Source organism: Anolis sagrei, chromosome 5 (genome assembly GCF_037176765.1).
Source record: "Anolis sagrei isolate rAnoSag1 chromosome 5, rAnoSag1.mat, whole genome shotgun sequence".
Lineage (NCBI taxonomy): Eukaryota > Metazoa > Chordata > Lepidosauria > Squamata > Dactyloidae > Anolis > Anolis sagrei.
In genome coordinates, this window is record NC_090025.1 from 97869917 (window position 1) to 97885125 (window position 15209).

Sequence of the window (15209 nt, forward strand, 5' to 3'; positions counted from 1 at the left end):
AGGTGTGGTCTAACCAAGGCAGAATAGAGGGGTAGCATGACTTCCCTGGATCTAGACACTAGACTCCTATTGATGCAGGCCAAAATCCCATTGGCTTTTTTTTGCTGCCGCATCATATTGTTGGCTCATGTTTAACTTGTGGCCACGAGGACTCCAAGATCGTTTTCACTGCTCTCAAGCCATGCTTTCCCCATTCTGTATCTTTGCATTTCATTTTTTCTGCCTAAGTATCTTGCATTTGTCACTGCTGAACTTCATTTTGTTAGTTTTGGCCCATCTCTCTAATCTGTTAAGATCATTTTGAATTCTGCTCCCGTCTTCTGGAGTATTGGCTATCCCTCCCAATTTGGTGTTGTCTGCAAACTTGATGAGCATGCTTCTAACCCTTTATCGAAGTCATTTATAAAGATGTTGAACAGGACTGGGCCCAGGACAGAACCCTGCAGCACTCCGCTCATTACTTCTTTCCAGGATGAAGAGGAAACATTGGTGAGCACCCTCTGGGTTCGTCTCCTTAACCAGTTACAGAGCCACCTCACCGTAGTTTTGCCTAGCCCACATTGGACTAGTTTGTTTGCCAGAAGGTCATGGGGGGCCTTGTCGAAGGCCTTACTGAAGTCCAGATATGCTACATTCACGGCATTCTCTGCATCTACCCAGCTTGTAACTCTATCAAAAAAAGAGATCAGATTAGTCTGGCATGACTTGTTTTTGATAAATCTGTGTTGACTATTAGCGATTACGGCATTTGTTTCTAAGTGTTTGCAGACCACTTCCTTAACAATCTTTTCCAGAATCTTGCCGGGTATTGACGTGAGGCTGACCGGATGGTAATTGTTTGGGTCATCCTTTTTTCCCTTCTTGAAGATTGGGACCACATTGGCTCTCCTCCAATCTGCTAGAACTTCTCCTATTCTCCAAGAACTCTCAAAGATAATTGCCAATGGTTCCGAGACGACTTCCACTAGTTCCTTCAGTACTTTTGGGTGTAGTTGATCTGGCCCCAGGGACTTGAACTCCTTTAGAGCAGCCAGGTATTCCTGGACGACTTGTTTCCCAATTTGGGGTTGAGTGTCCTCTAATCTGTCATCCACTCCATCTTGCTGAGGTTGAAGATGACTTTCTTTTTGTGAGAAGACCAAGGCAAAGAAGGCATTAAAGTAGTTCTGCCTTTTCCCTATCACCTGTCAGCATTGCCCGTCTTCTCCTCGAAGAGGCACTATTGCCTCCTTGTTCTTTCTTTTTCTACTGACGTAAGAAAAAAAAGGCCTTTTATTGTTTTTAATGTCCCTGGCAAGCCTGAGCTTGTTTTGTGCTTTAGCCTTGCAAACCTTTTCCCTACAGGAGTTGGCTGTTTAAATTCTTCTTTGGTGATTTCTCTCTTTTTCCACTTCTTGTGCATGTCTCTTTTGAGTCTTAGCACAGTTAGAAGGTCTTTGGACATCCATTCTGGCTTCTTTGCACTTGTCCTATTTTTTTCTCTTTGTTGGCACTGTTTGCAATTGCGCCTTAAGTACTTCACTCTTGAAAAACTATCATCCATCCGTAACTCCCTTGTCTTTTAGTATCTGTGACCATGGAATGCTGCTCAGTATTTCTTTCATTTTTTGACTGTCAGCTTTCCTAAAGTCCAAAATGTGGGTTTGACTTGTCTTAGTTTCAGCCTTCCTTTGTACCTCAAATTGCAGGAGCACATGGTCACTTGCCCCTAAGGATCCAACCACTCCAACTGCATCGATCAGGTCCTCCACATTTGTTAGGATGATATCGAGAGTAGCTGACCCCCTTGTTGCTTCTTCTACCTTCTGAACCATGAAATTGTCTGCAAGGCAAGCAAGGTGTTGGACTTTGTACTCTTGGCTGAGTTTGTTTTCCAGGTCCTCACAATCTCTGGGGATGCTTGCCATAGATGCAGGCGAAACATAAGGAGAGAATGCTTCTAGAACATGGCCATATAGCCCAAAAAACCTACAACAACCCAGAATCTTGATTGACTAGAGATGCCATATGCGATGCCACTGGGCAGTAACTCTAACCATCCTATCTCACTCCCTATGTTGAAATGAGTCTCTACTTCTCTCTTCCCAGAGCATACTGTCACCTTGTCACAGTATGAAATGGTTGGAAGGTAGGATATGTATCACAGCAGGAGACAACTGCAGCATAGAAGGTAGTAGGGGGCAGTGACTGTCATCACATGTCCTTGGGCCACCCAAGAAACATGGGATGCCAATGGAACAGTTACAACCAGTTCTGTTTTGGAACTGGCCCAACTGTTCACCAGGTCCACAGTTAGGGGATACTCTAAATTCTGACCTTGAAATTGGACTGTCCCCCAACTTTTTTTTAATACACTACCCTAGATCCATTCCATGCATCATTTGGCTGCCATGGGGTTGATCAGGTCTTACACTGATCTAAATCATCAGTGTAGATGATTGCCCAAGATTCAATTCTCTCCCTTGGGCAAATCAAACACTTCCAGTTTCAGAAAAAAGCAAAGGAAACCCCTCTGAGCAAACCCTACCAAAAAAACAAAAAAACAAAACACATGCATAATTTCACATTTGGGTCTACATAAATCAGAAATGAGTCCCAGGGGTGTGCAAATACATTCTGTTTTCATTTCAAATTTCAGGTGTCCCCTATCCTACCCAGAAATGTTTTGGGGAAGATTCTGGGAAATTAAAGGAATTGGATTCGTAATTTGGGATCCAGAGATCCATTTCTATTTTGAAAAGAATCTTCCCAAAAACAGGATCAGTAATGAGAAAGTATTGGTTTCTAATATATGTAATTTCTTTATGCTTGTGGGTGAACACTATTTCTTCTTGTTTCTTTGTCAGTGTTGATGTAGAGATTGTCTGGTTTGCCTACTCTGGAACATGCAACATATCATTGTCCTTCTTTAAGGGTCCCTTTCAAATCTATGATACTACATCTGTGTATGTGTGAATCATATATATTTATATCTATGGCTGGATGGCTCTTTGTCAGGAGGGCTTTGATTATGTCTTCTTGCCTTGGTGAAGGCAGTTGGACTGGATGGCCTTAAGTATTTTCTGTTGGTCATGGGAGTTCTGTGTGAGAAGTTTGCCCCAATTCTGCCATTAGTGGGGTTCAGAATGCACTTTGATTGTAGGTGAACTATAAATCCCAGTGACTACAACTCCCAAATGTCAAAGTCTATTTCCCCCAAACTCCATCTGTGTTCATATTTGGGCATATGGAATATTTGTGCCAAGTTTGGTCCAGATCCATCAGTGCTCTCTGGATGTAGGTGAACTAAAACTCCCAAACCTAAAGTGAATGCCCACCAAACCCTTCTAGTGTTTTCTGTTGGCTATGGGAGTCCTGTGCACCATGCTTGCTTCAATTCCATCATTGGTGGAGTTCAGAATGCTCTTTGATTGTAGGTTAACTATAAATCCCAGCAACTACAACTCCCAAATGACAAAATCATTTTTTTAGTGATGGTCACTCCTTGGGTTAGTAGTTGTCCTGTGGCCAAATTTGATGGTAATTCGTCCAGTGGTTTTTCAGTTATGTTAATCCCACAAACTAACATTACATTTTTATTGATATAGGCTAGCCGTCCCCTGCCACGCGTTGCTGTGGCCCAGTCTGTATATATGTGTTTTTTGTGTGTGTATATGTGTGTGTATATATTTGTGTATATGTGCATTTATGTGATTATGCATAAATACACATGTGGTATTTATGTGCTGGAGCTCGCAGTGGGTTAAACTGCTGAGCTGTTAAACTTGCTAACTGAAAGGTCACAGGTTCGAATCCGGGGAGCGGCATGATCTCCCGCTGTTAGCCCCAGCTTCTGCCAACCTAGCAATTCGAAAACATGCAAATGTGAGTAGATCAATAGGTATTGCTCCGGCGGAAAGGTAACGGTGTTCCATGGAGTCAGGCAGCCACATGACCTTGGAGATGTCCATGGACAACGCCGCCTCTTGGGCTTAGAAATAGAGATGAGCACCACCCCCTCCCTCACTCCGCTTTGGACGCGACTTGGCTTAATGTAAGGGGAACAATGTGGTTATGCGCATGCGTTGAAATGTTTGGGTTTTTTTTTTTTGCTATTTGAATCCCTTCAGCTGTGTTTTCCAGTGTTTTTATGAGTGATGGTCACTCGTTGGCCTGATAGGTGTATTTTCTCTAAATTTCATGTCAGTTTGTCCAGTGGTTTTTGAGTTATGTTAATCCCACAAACAAACATTACATTTTTATTTATATAGATTGGGAAGCCTACAAGAGACCCCTGTGCAAATAGCCCAATGGTAAGAAATGCAATTATCTTAAGCAGTCAGAAAGGCGAAATTTTAAGTGGGCTGTATTTCTGAAACTAAATTAGATTGTTTGAGAAACCTAGCAGAGATGTTTGACAGTTTGTTTTCTAATTCTGTATGCAACTACCAACTACCAACTACCAACAACTACCACTCAGCTACCCACCCCCACACCATTTTGGGAGTACTGTATATCTGATGGGAACATTTGACTTGCTCTTTGATATTGCCTGATTTGTCCCTGTTTTTTCCTCTTTGCAAGTTGCTTCTCTTGCTAGGTGTTTCCATTCCATCTATAGCAACTGTTTTACGAGCAGGGAAGTGGATGGTTTTTGAATTCATCCACTCTATGCACTTTATCTAATGTGGCTCCATTTTATATTATTTGGAATCCCATTAAATGTTTAGAATTCTCTCAGGGATTTCAGATTCTGTAATTCAGGGCAGTGTACTTCAGAATTGGAAACACTTCGTCACACTATACATTCCAGCATTCCGAAAGATGGAGCCATGGCAGCCCAACTGCTATATTTGTGCAGTGTGGATGCGCCAGTGCTTCCTTCCTTCTGAATGTGTGCTTTCTCTGCAGTTGTCCCATTTCCAATATATTTCCCTCTCTAACCTTTCAACCCCCTTCCTCAATTTCTATGAAGGCTAATTAAGAAATAAAGAATTGATGCGAAAGACTGAGTTGGCAAGGGGAGCAGCTGTGATGGGGAAATTGATTTTTTAAAATGGGATTTTATCCTAAATCCTATGGATTAATCCTAACTGATCATTGAATAATGCATGAACATATGGGCACATCCTATTGATTCTACTGGCCTACTCTAGTTTAGACTCAAGTCAGTCTTCTAGATCATTTATACCTAGTTTGGAAAACGGATTCCTACTGGGAGAAGGTAGAGCTTGATAAGAAAACTGGGGTAATGTTTAATTTCCAGAAAGCTGATTCAAAGTTGATAGAAAATAGAGATGCATGAAATGGCAGAAATATGTTCTGTTTTCATTTCAAAGTTTGGGTGTCCACTGTTCTGTTTTGGAAAAATTCTTCCCAAAATGGAAACAGAACTCCAGATCCTGAATTATGACTCCGAACGGCCCTCCTCCCAATCTCCCGGAATCTTTCTCAAAACAGGACTGGGGGACACTCAAAATTTGAAACAAAAACAGAATGGATTTCTGCTGTTTCATACAACCCTAATACAGGGTGAGGCAGCATAACTTCCTTTTTAAAAATGCACATCATTCAGTCAGTTGAAGACGTAGTGGAGCGCTAGTGGTCTCATTCGAGAGGCGGGAGTATAAAGTTTTGTCCTGACACAGTTCAGTCACCATCAAGTGTTGGAACAGTGAGGAGCGTGCTTTTACCGTTGAGGCCTCCTTTTCGAGCGGATTTGGAGTGGCCAGCCTTCTCTCCAGATTTGGCCCCTTGTGATTTTTTTCTATGGGGTTTTTTGAAATCCTGTGTTTATGTGAACCGTCCAAGGACCCTACAAGATTTGAAGACCAACATCCAGGAAGAAATTGCCAACATAACGCCTGCTATGCTGGGAAGAGTCATGACAAATGCGAGAAATCGGTTTACTCAGTGTATGGAGAATGGGGGACATCACCTACCTAATTTGATCTTCAAAACTACGTAAAACAAAACTTTAGGTATGCGCCTACATTATAAAATAAAAATAAAAATTTCTGATTCATATAATGGGTTTTATTAAGTTTTGAAAAAAGGAAGTTATGCTGCCTCACCCTGTAGAAAACAATGGCATAAATTCAATTGTTAGTACCAAATAGAGGAGACCCATTGAAACAATGGTACCTTGCTATGTCAACATTTATGTAAGTTCCACTGATCCAATGGGTACACTCTAGTTGGGTTGGGCCATTGGATTGAATCAATGACATCTATGTGAATAGCCTTTGTCCCGAATTCTCTGGTAAAGGAAGTACGACTCTTACTTCTCATTTGTTGACATACATTTACTGCTGAACAACAGAAATATTATTTTGTCTGATAAGTATAGAAAATAATCTGTGAAACGTTTTGTAATGTATAGGTTCACCCCACATTTTAATTGGCTTGAGGCACTCTCTTTGTTGTGGCTCAAACCAATTAAAATGAGGGGTGAACCTATACATGAGCACCTAGCATCCTAGGGCACTTGTACCACTGCTGTATCTTGTCCAGGACCCTACCAATTGGGTAGCAGGGTATTTATGAGTGCCTTGGGATGTGTCAGGTGCTCATGTTGGTCTTGAAGGATCCCTAGGTACTGCAGAACTGTGAAAGAATGCAAGTCTGTATCAGAAAATGTTAAGCATTTCCACCAAGCTGTAATTCTCACTATTAAAATAGGATTGTTAAACTGGAATAAAAATAATGTTGGCCATTCATTAAGATGCATCAAAACTGGGTTGAAGAGATCAATTTGATCTGTATTCAAATAATAGGTGGAAATTTCTTAATTTCTTACCAAAACAAGCAAATATTTTCTGTTTTCCGAGAATGTACAAATATGTATCAATCAGTATTTATCGAAACAGATTTGTCACAATTAACTAACATAGGTTTTGTTTTACTTTGGATTTACTTTTAAATGTTAAAACATATAAATCAAACATGTTCAATACTGCATGACAGTAATATAGATATAGAGCAGAAACCAAGAACTTCCCAGAAAGTATTTTTCACAGTCTTTGAAAGGCCAAGGATAGAGGAATACATACTTTGGTTTTGCAAATCTTTTACTTGGTCATGTTTGTTTTTAATTCCTTCATTCTCCTAAAGCCTCCAAGATAAAATTTGGCAGTTTGCTGACATTCCAGATTAAGCTATTATGACAAAGTGGAATGTTCATAAACATGCTCTCTTCTGTTCTTTATTCTAAAATTATTTTACTCTACCACTCAGCTAAAGAAGTTGTTTAAACACACAAAATGTCAATGAAATAGTCAGGCATGATAGTCACAAAACCCAGACAGATACACAACCTAAAGTCTGACATGTGTTTGCAGAGGATCCTGAATAAAGGTGGTGCTAACTGCAGAAGTTGCAACCTGTATGATGAGCATTAGTTATTATACTGCAATTTAGGCTTACTGAAATGTAGATCAAAGTACAATCCATTTCATGGGCATTTGAGTTCTTGTTCCCATTATACTATCTAATCCTGAATGTCTTATTCAAATTCAAGACCATTGCAACAGCTGTAGGCCACACTATGTACATGGATTAGGGCCACATTGGCTCAGATGACTGAAAAAGCTAGAAACATATCATATATTGATTGCAGCTAGGTAGACAGTGTTTTGATTGTGCTCTGTCATTAAGTCTCCATAAATTCTGTACCAAATTTAGCATTTCCATTCTGATCTGTGGACTTTCATTGGTGGAGCCTATGCATTCCCACTTTATAAAATAACAGTCTAACCTTTTACTCCAATATGACCTCTGACTAAAAACCTCAGGTCAATAAAAAACCAAACGAATCAGTTTTTCGAGGGGAAAAAACAGCAATGTAGAAAATAACACATATTGGGCAATTGAGATTTGTCTGAATCTACCTACATTTGCAGTCCTTCTGGTTTTTGGCAAGTTCAAAGCCAGGCCTACATTCACAGGCAACCCCACCTTTGGGTGTCTCCCGGCAGATATGCGCGCACCCATGATCTTTGTTCATACAGTTCATACCCTCTGGAGAAAGAGAAAGAGAGAAAAATGCAGAAATTCTGAAAACAATCTAAATGGCAATAAACTCTAAGCAGTCATCAAGATCATCTTTCACACTACAGAAATAACTCATCCCCTACTCTTAATATTGGAAATGATCCATATTTTTCTGAGTACAATTGCCCAAAGGAGTTGTGATTTCCCTGTGAGAGCCCAAGAGAGCTGTTGTAGTTTTTGCATATACAAATACAAATATATATTTTTTGAAAATGAAAAATCAAGTGTTTATTCTGAGTGAGTGAGTGAACAAGAGGAAACACTTGTTTAAGAAACAGCACCAGGTCTTTTCTTTTTTAAGCAAAAGCATCTACATGTAGAAACATATCATGCTTCAAAATATATTCTAGCATCTCCAGCTAACTATACAACTCAGACTTTTAACTCCTTTGATAGCCAACCAACAGTTTGCAAATCATTTGTTCCCAGTCCACTTCTTTCTTCAACATTTATTTATGCTTGCAGACTTAACAATCACCCTTCATACCCAGTGGTTTTAATCATTTCTTCTACACCTTCCCAATGTAGCCTTTTAAAAACATGCACAGACCACAAAATAGTTAACATCTAAAAGCAATAAAGTAATCCTGAAATATTGTATACCCTTCTAGCCAGAAAAAAGCATTGCAAGCAGAATGAAAAATATTTAAATCCCCAACCGAAACATTAATATCCACCAGACAAATATATTTCACATGCCAGTAAACCGCCCTTGAAAATTGAAAAACAATCAAGTTACACAAAATATACAGGTAGTCCCCAAGTTTCGAACAAGATAGATTCTGTAGCATTGTTCTTAAGTTGAATTTGTATGTAAGTCAGAGTAGACACGTTTTAAGAGGAACTCCAGCCACACACGCACACACACACACACACACACGAACTTTGGATAGAATAGGAATGAGTTAACACCCCTGTGGCATCTGTTTTGCTGTCTGTGCCCGTTTAGAAGATTTCATCTCAATTTGTGTCACTGTGACATTTGATTTTTAAAAATTTGGCTTGTTGTGGAAACAAGAATTGGTGAGAAAGCTTCAGTTGGGACATCTTTTTCCCATAATCACTCTTCCAAGAGTGAATTTCTCTTCCAAGGGGTAGATTTTGCTCACTTCCTGTGGTCTCACAGCCAGTCTTAACTATGAGTCGTTTGTAAGTCATTTGTTTGTGACTTGGGGACTGCCTGTAGTCACCTCTGCTCACACCATTGCATCATTGACGACATTATTTCCTTGCAATGCCAATTTGCCAGTAGTTTATCAATGCACAGTAATTGGAGTAACTGTATTATTTCGTTCTGCTTTGAAATGCTGTGCACCTGTCCCTGTCCATTAGATTTTCTTGGTCTAAATTACATGTTTGCACATATGTTTACTAAATTAGGATATTCCTTTCATGTATCTACTGAATGTGCTTGACATCATGAAAATTTAAGACATATAAATAGAAACCCACTGAGTGACCTTGGGCAAGTCTCAGCCTCAGAAAGGAGCACTGGCAAACTCCCTCTAAACAGATACTGCGAAGAAAACCCCATTTGCCTTAGGACTGCCATACGTGAAAAATGGTTTGAAGGCACAGAACAGAAGCAAATTTTATATGCTATTCTTCCAGTGCAAGAGAAGTTTATTTTTAATGATCTTCACTCAAACTCTAGTCATGTAATTAGAACTACCAGATCTCCGAGTCTGGTCCCTGTTGCAGTTCAGCCTGTGATTGTGTTTCAGGATCAGGGTGTTTTGGATGTGGGGAATGATGTAAATGAGGTTCATGATGGAAATGGTTTGGTCAGTGATATTGATGCAGAGAATGACATAGAGATACCTGTTCAAAATATAGTTTCCCATGAGAATGTTCCTACAGGGTATAGGGATGATGGTTTACTCCCTGAATGGCTCCCAGAGTTTTCCCAGGATTTGGGGCTTTAAAGCAACACGACACCTGCAGAAACTAATGAGCATATAGATAGGCGGGTGGAAATCAGTCAAAACAAACAGGCTGAGCAAGCATCGTTTAGAATCCTGCTAAGTTCTTGTCCTCATCTCACAGAAGACTTGCCTGGAAGATTCATGCTTAAGGATTTCTTGTTCCCTGGTTTGGTTTTTTTGTCTCTTGTGATTACCTGCTCATGCCTTAGATCAACATTTCCTGATTTTTTGGAATTTGTTTGAGAGTTGTGGACTTTGTTTTTGGACATTGCTGAACTCTACCTTGGACTAATTTGTTTTTGCTTATCTTTTTACCTAATTAGATTTACCTATTCCTTTAAAGTGTCTTTTTTACTTTGCTGTTTTAACTTATCTTCAATAAAAGGATTGCTTTCCCTATTCAACATGTGGTGTTTTAAAGTCAGAGGGTTATTCGTGTTCTGGAGTGCAACAGTCCCTCATGTCTGATCCACAGGGCAATGGGGTGAAGACTCAGGGAGGAGCAGTGTCTTGAAAATATGCAAACTTTTCAAGACACTGCTCCTCCCTGAGTCTTCACCCCATTGCCCTGTGGATCAGACAAGAGGGACTGTTGCACTCTAGAACAGGAATAACCCTCTGACTTTGTTAGTTTGGTGTGGGTTATTTTCTTCTTTGAATATCATTTACTTTCCAATTATTCTTGACACTGAGGACCTCATCAGAGGGGTGTGGTGCTTCATTTACACCCACTGCGAAAACAGAGCCCTACGAGAGTCACAAGGAGGCCATCACATGATGTAGGGGCACTTCCAGTGGGACTCCACTCCCGCAGAAGTTGAGTGTTACCCGACTCCCAACAGCCTTTCTCCCAACGATGGGAAAAAGTGGGGGAAAGCTGGCTAAGGACATGGGAATGTTGGCCATCTCTCAAGACAAGAGGGAACAGGGTAAGATGTTTCCCTCCACTTTCCCCCGTTTTCCCCCACTCCATCTGATGAAGTCTATAATGTAACTTTATCAGTGTCCTTCCCATAACATCACAATGAGGTTATTTCTATGCTTCAGGTTTTCTTTCAAATCTCAGGCCCTAGGATATTCTAAACAGAGCAACTGCACATACAATTGTTTGTGAGAAATAATGTAAATCCAAAAGAAGTCTCCCTTTTAATGCTCCCATGATCGTAACAGCTTTGGTTACTGATCATATGTACTTAACAAAGAAAGAAATCTGTTAATCTCCATCCTGATTTATATAATACCATTACCCTCCTTAATCCCATACAAATAAACTTTGTGGTAAAATTTATTTGATAAAGTGGGAAGCACCTCATGGACTAGTTAATCTATCTCTTCCCTAAATAATGAGATAAAGTATTTATTCAACTGCAGTAAGATGCGGAGAGGCACAGATATCCTTTGTATTTTCTTTGTGTGAAAACATGGGTGGTTCCTACAGTAAAAGTAAAAAAAAAAGACCTAAAATTTCTAAAGGTTCAGGGCTAAAGAAGCTAAGATATGATCAAATATATTTACACAACAAGTATATAAAGAGATAGATAGGTGGATAGATATTGAAGGGTTGAGGGTATTGTTTGAAGGAGATTGCCTGTTGCAAAATCATTCGAACCAGAGAGAATGAAGCAGTCAGGTATAAGCAGGGGGCTGGAACCCACCTTTGGCAGCCAGGCTCAGAGCTCCAGAATTTAGCTCCAGAATTTAATTCACTTATTTAATTCTTAAAAACAAAAATGAAAAAAAAATCAAGTTTTCTCTTTGTTGGAATGAGAGATAAGTTTCTGACCATTTTAAAAAGTTACTTTTTGAATAAGAGGTTTTTGTACAACATTAATTTCTGTTTGTGCAAATATGATTTTTTGTGTGCAAAAACAAACAAACAAACAAAATTGTGGGAATGCTCTTTCACAGAGGCCAGGGTCCCATCTACAATGATCATTTAGACCGATGTCGATTAGGATAATGCTACTCCTTAATGCATCCTTGGCCTTCATTACTGTAATGAAGGAAAGCCTGAATTCTAACCCAGAATTCATACTTTCCCGTGATTTCGGTCCAATGAGGACACTTGGGCTGGTTCCTCAATAGAACCAGCTACAATTGTCCCCACTGTCATCCCACGTTCCCCAGGCTTGAGTACCCTTCCCCTTTACCCCCTGTGTCGCTGTCAGAATATGTTGAAGTATGTAATGTGTTTAAATGTAATTTCATGTATTGTTCTAAGTAAAGATTGAACCTGCTTTGTAACCAGAAGTCTCCAGAGTCTATGATTTCTACCAAGCCTGTGCAAATACTTCCGCGCTTATCGTTATCAGTCGCAACAGTCTCCAGTCATGACATGTGATCTTCTATTTCTCTGCTATTTGACCTGACATCAGCTGGAGAGAGAAGCAGGGGTCCGTCTTCTGCCCTTCCACTTTCCCAGCACCCCATCATGCTGGCTGATGTCAAGATGTGCAATGGGGAACAGACAGGTCCCATGTTGTGGTAAGAGACTGCTGTGCCACAGGGGTGAGGGGGAGGACATTTAGGGTGACCATCTAGTTTGCCAAACTGTTTGCCATTGCTGGGGTGGGGTGAGGACCCCCTTCTAAATAAAAGGTCAATATAAATGTATGGAGACTGACAACTTTTTCTATGGGCACCATATCAAAGCACTTTTTCATCTTGAGGACAAGAACATTAGCAAAGACTCTTAGCAAAAATATACGTTCATTTTAGGGTATTGTACCACACACTGGGGAAACTAAAAACTCTGCCATGACTGCAATGTCTTCCATTTTTCTAGGCATGCTGTGCAGGCTTTGCACTTATGCCCTTGTCAGCTCGCTACTGCCAAACGCTTGTTTTGATCTTACAGACCTGTTTTAGCACCTTTCCTCTTGTTGATTTTTACAGGGATGTGTGTATACTAGCTTACAGAATTTATGAGCTCATAGGTCAGATGAAAGACCACAAGTTTGCAAGTGAAGCCAAAGCCTGAATGAATATCATGAGGAACACTGAAAATGTCCTTCATTTCACTTATTGTGACAAGCATTCAGGCATCACAGAACACTATAGATATATAAACCAGAAAGCAAAAAGATAATTTACTAGACTTTCATGGATCTACAACATTCAGTCCTCCAAACTACACAATCTGGTGCTGTCTAGTTGTTTTGACTATGTCTTCCATCATTCCTACCCAGCAAAAGGTTCTGGTGCTGGTTGTCCAAAGCATTTGAAGAGCACTGCACATTGCCAGGACGTGGTTTTCTGATTTGATGGTGTCATATTGAAAGGAAATCATCAGCACATGCAAGCTATATACACATTTAAAATTGACGGACATAAATTTGTGAATGAATTTTTTTATAAATCATCTTAATTGTGAGGGGTTTTTTTTACAGATGTAAAAAAGTAATTGGAAGGGAAGAAGGGGGAAAAGGAAGGGAAAAAGAAAAGAAAAAAAAAGGAAAAAAAAGAAAAGAATAGAGGAAGGGTGGAGTTGAGGGGAAGAAACCAATATTAATGTGGGGGAAGGCATAGTGTTGGACTTTCAGTCCAGTCCACAGGGATAAATAGAAAGTTTTGTTTCCTTGTATTTTGTTTGTTGTAATGGTCGCCTTCCCTTTTATTCCATCTGTATTAATTTCTTTTCCTTACGATATCTTCTCAGTGGTTGCCAGTCAGTCTTATTCTTTATATTTTGGTCATCCAGCATATTTGCCAGAGAGTCCATGTCCATGTTCTCCCTTATTTTGATGATCCAAGTTTCGAAGGTCGGAAGTTCTTTATCTTTCCACCTGCTTGCCAGAATAGTTCTTGCAGTTGTTGTCATGTAATATAATAGCTTGTCATTGTTTTTCCCTAAATCAAAGTCTATTAAATTTAATAAATAGTACTCAGTTGTGGGGCGTAACATTGCACATAACCGAATACGTGATGCCACACCACATATGTAGTTTTCTGCCACCACTTTAATACCTGGAACGTACTCTGTTTCTGTCCTTTTACAGGTGCCTTTCCTTTTCATTCAGTGAGGGGGAAAAGAATTTCCTTTCTAAATCCCTTTACCGCCTTGTACTGCTGCAGTTTCCCTTTTAAATTGGCTGGGGTTTTCTTGTGAGCTGTTTAACCTTTGTGCTTTATATCACAGGCTTGAGACACTCTAGTAAGCAACAAAGTAACAAAGTTTATTTATAGTTTCTGGTTCCAATGCTTTATGGTTACATGTGTGTTTTGTTACAGTCTCGAGTCTTACATTCAGTATCATTCACTTGGTTGACTTTTCCTATGAAACTCTCACTGTTTCACATCAACGAAAATGTTACTTTCTTCATATACTCTTGGTTGAACTATATTCTGGCACCTTTTATTTTTCCTTAAACCTTGAGCTCCATTTCCCAACTGCTTCTCTCTAACCGAGGTTCCTAACTGCTCCTACCTTTTTTTTTTAACTGACAATCTCTATCTGCCTCTTTCAAACTTGACTCCACCCCTTTAGAATGTTCAGTTCTGTAACTGCTATTCTGGCTCAGCGGCCTTTTCAAATCCTGGCATAATCTCATCTGCATACGACCAATCGGCTTCACATATGCAAATTAATCCTGCCTTCACTGTTGCTACCCTATTTAAGCCAATTCTTCCCTATCAACCATATTGTAAACTAGAGCTACACACCAAAAATAAAACACAGATCATAAAATTCACTACATAAGGTTTTAAGTCAAATTTTATCTGGAACACTTTTTGTATATGAACAGGTATATCTTTCCAGAAATTCTTTACTTTTTTGCATGCCCACCAGGCATGGTAGTAATGTGAATGAATTGTTGCGTAAGGAACTCCATTCAAAATGATGGATCTTAATTTATGTGATGAAGACAAAAATAAAATCAAGGGGATCCTAGTACTATGCTCTTACTTCTAAATAGAAACATGTTTATATCACTGCAGTCTTGGGATCAATTCTAGGTTGCAGAAATGAGAAAAGCTGGGTTTATTCCTCATCATGTTGATGAGAATCAGTGGTTTTTACGAATCTATCCAAGTTTCTTTTCTGTCTTTTTGACTAAGGCAATGTTTATGTCCTCCAGAGACTATTTGATTCTCCCTTCCATTTCCCAATTGATTTCCTACTTTATACCCCAAAGTGATAGACTCAAAAGGTAAAAGATGCTGGAATCCTTTCTGCCCTGAACCAGTCTGTAAATCTTCAGAAAAGCAAAGTTCATTACTGCATTTTAAAGGGGCACAATCTGTTTGTCCTTA

The 15209-nt window shown here is 39.7% G+C and overlaps 1 protein-coding gene across 3 annotated transcripts in view; it reads right to left on the bottom strand.

Moving 5' to 3' along the window:
- SCUBE1 (signal peptide, CUB domain and EGF like domain containing 1) overlaps positions 1-15209 on the bottom strand; it is a 282888-nt gene that overhangs the window by 147432 nt on the left and 120247 nt on the right. For all 3 annotated transcript variants that reach the window (XM_067468907.1, XM_067468906.1, XM_067468905.1), the window contains one exon: positions 7873-7998. In XM_067468907.1, coding sequence (XP_067325008.1) covers positions 7873-7998 — 126 coding nt within the window. The remainder of the gene's footprint in view (positions 1-7872; positions 7999-15209) is intronic.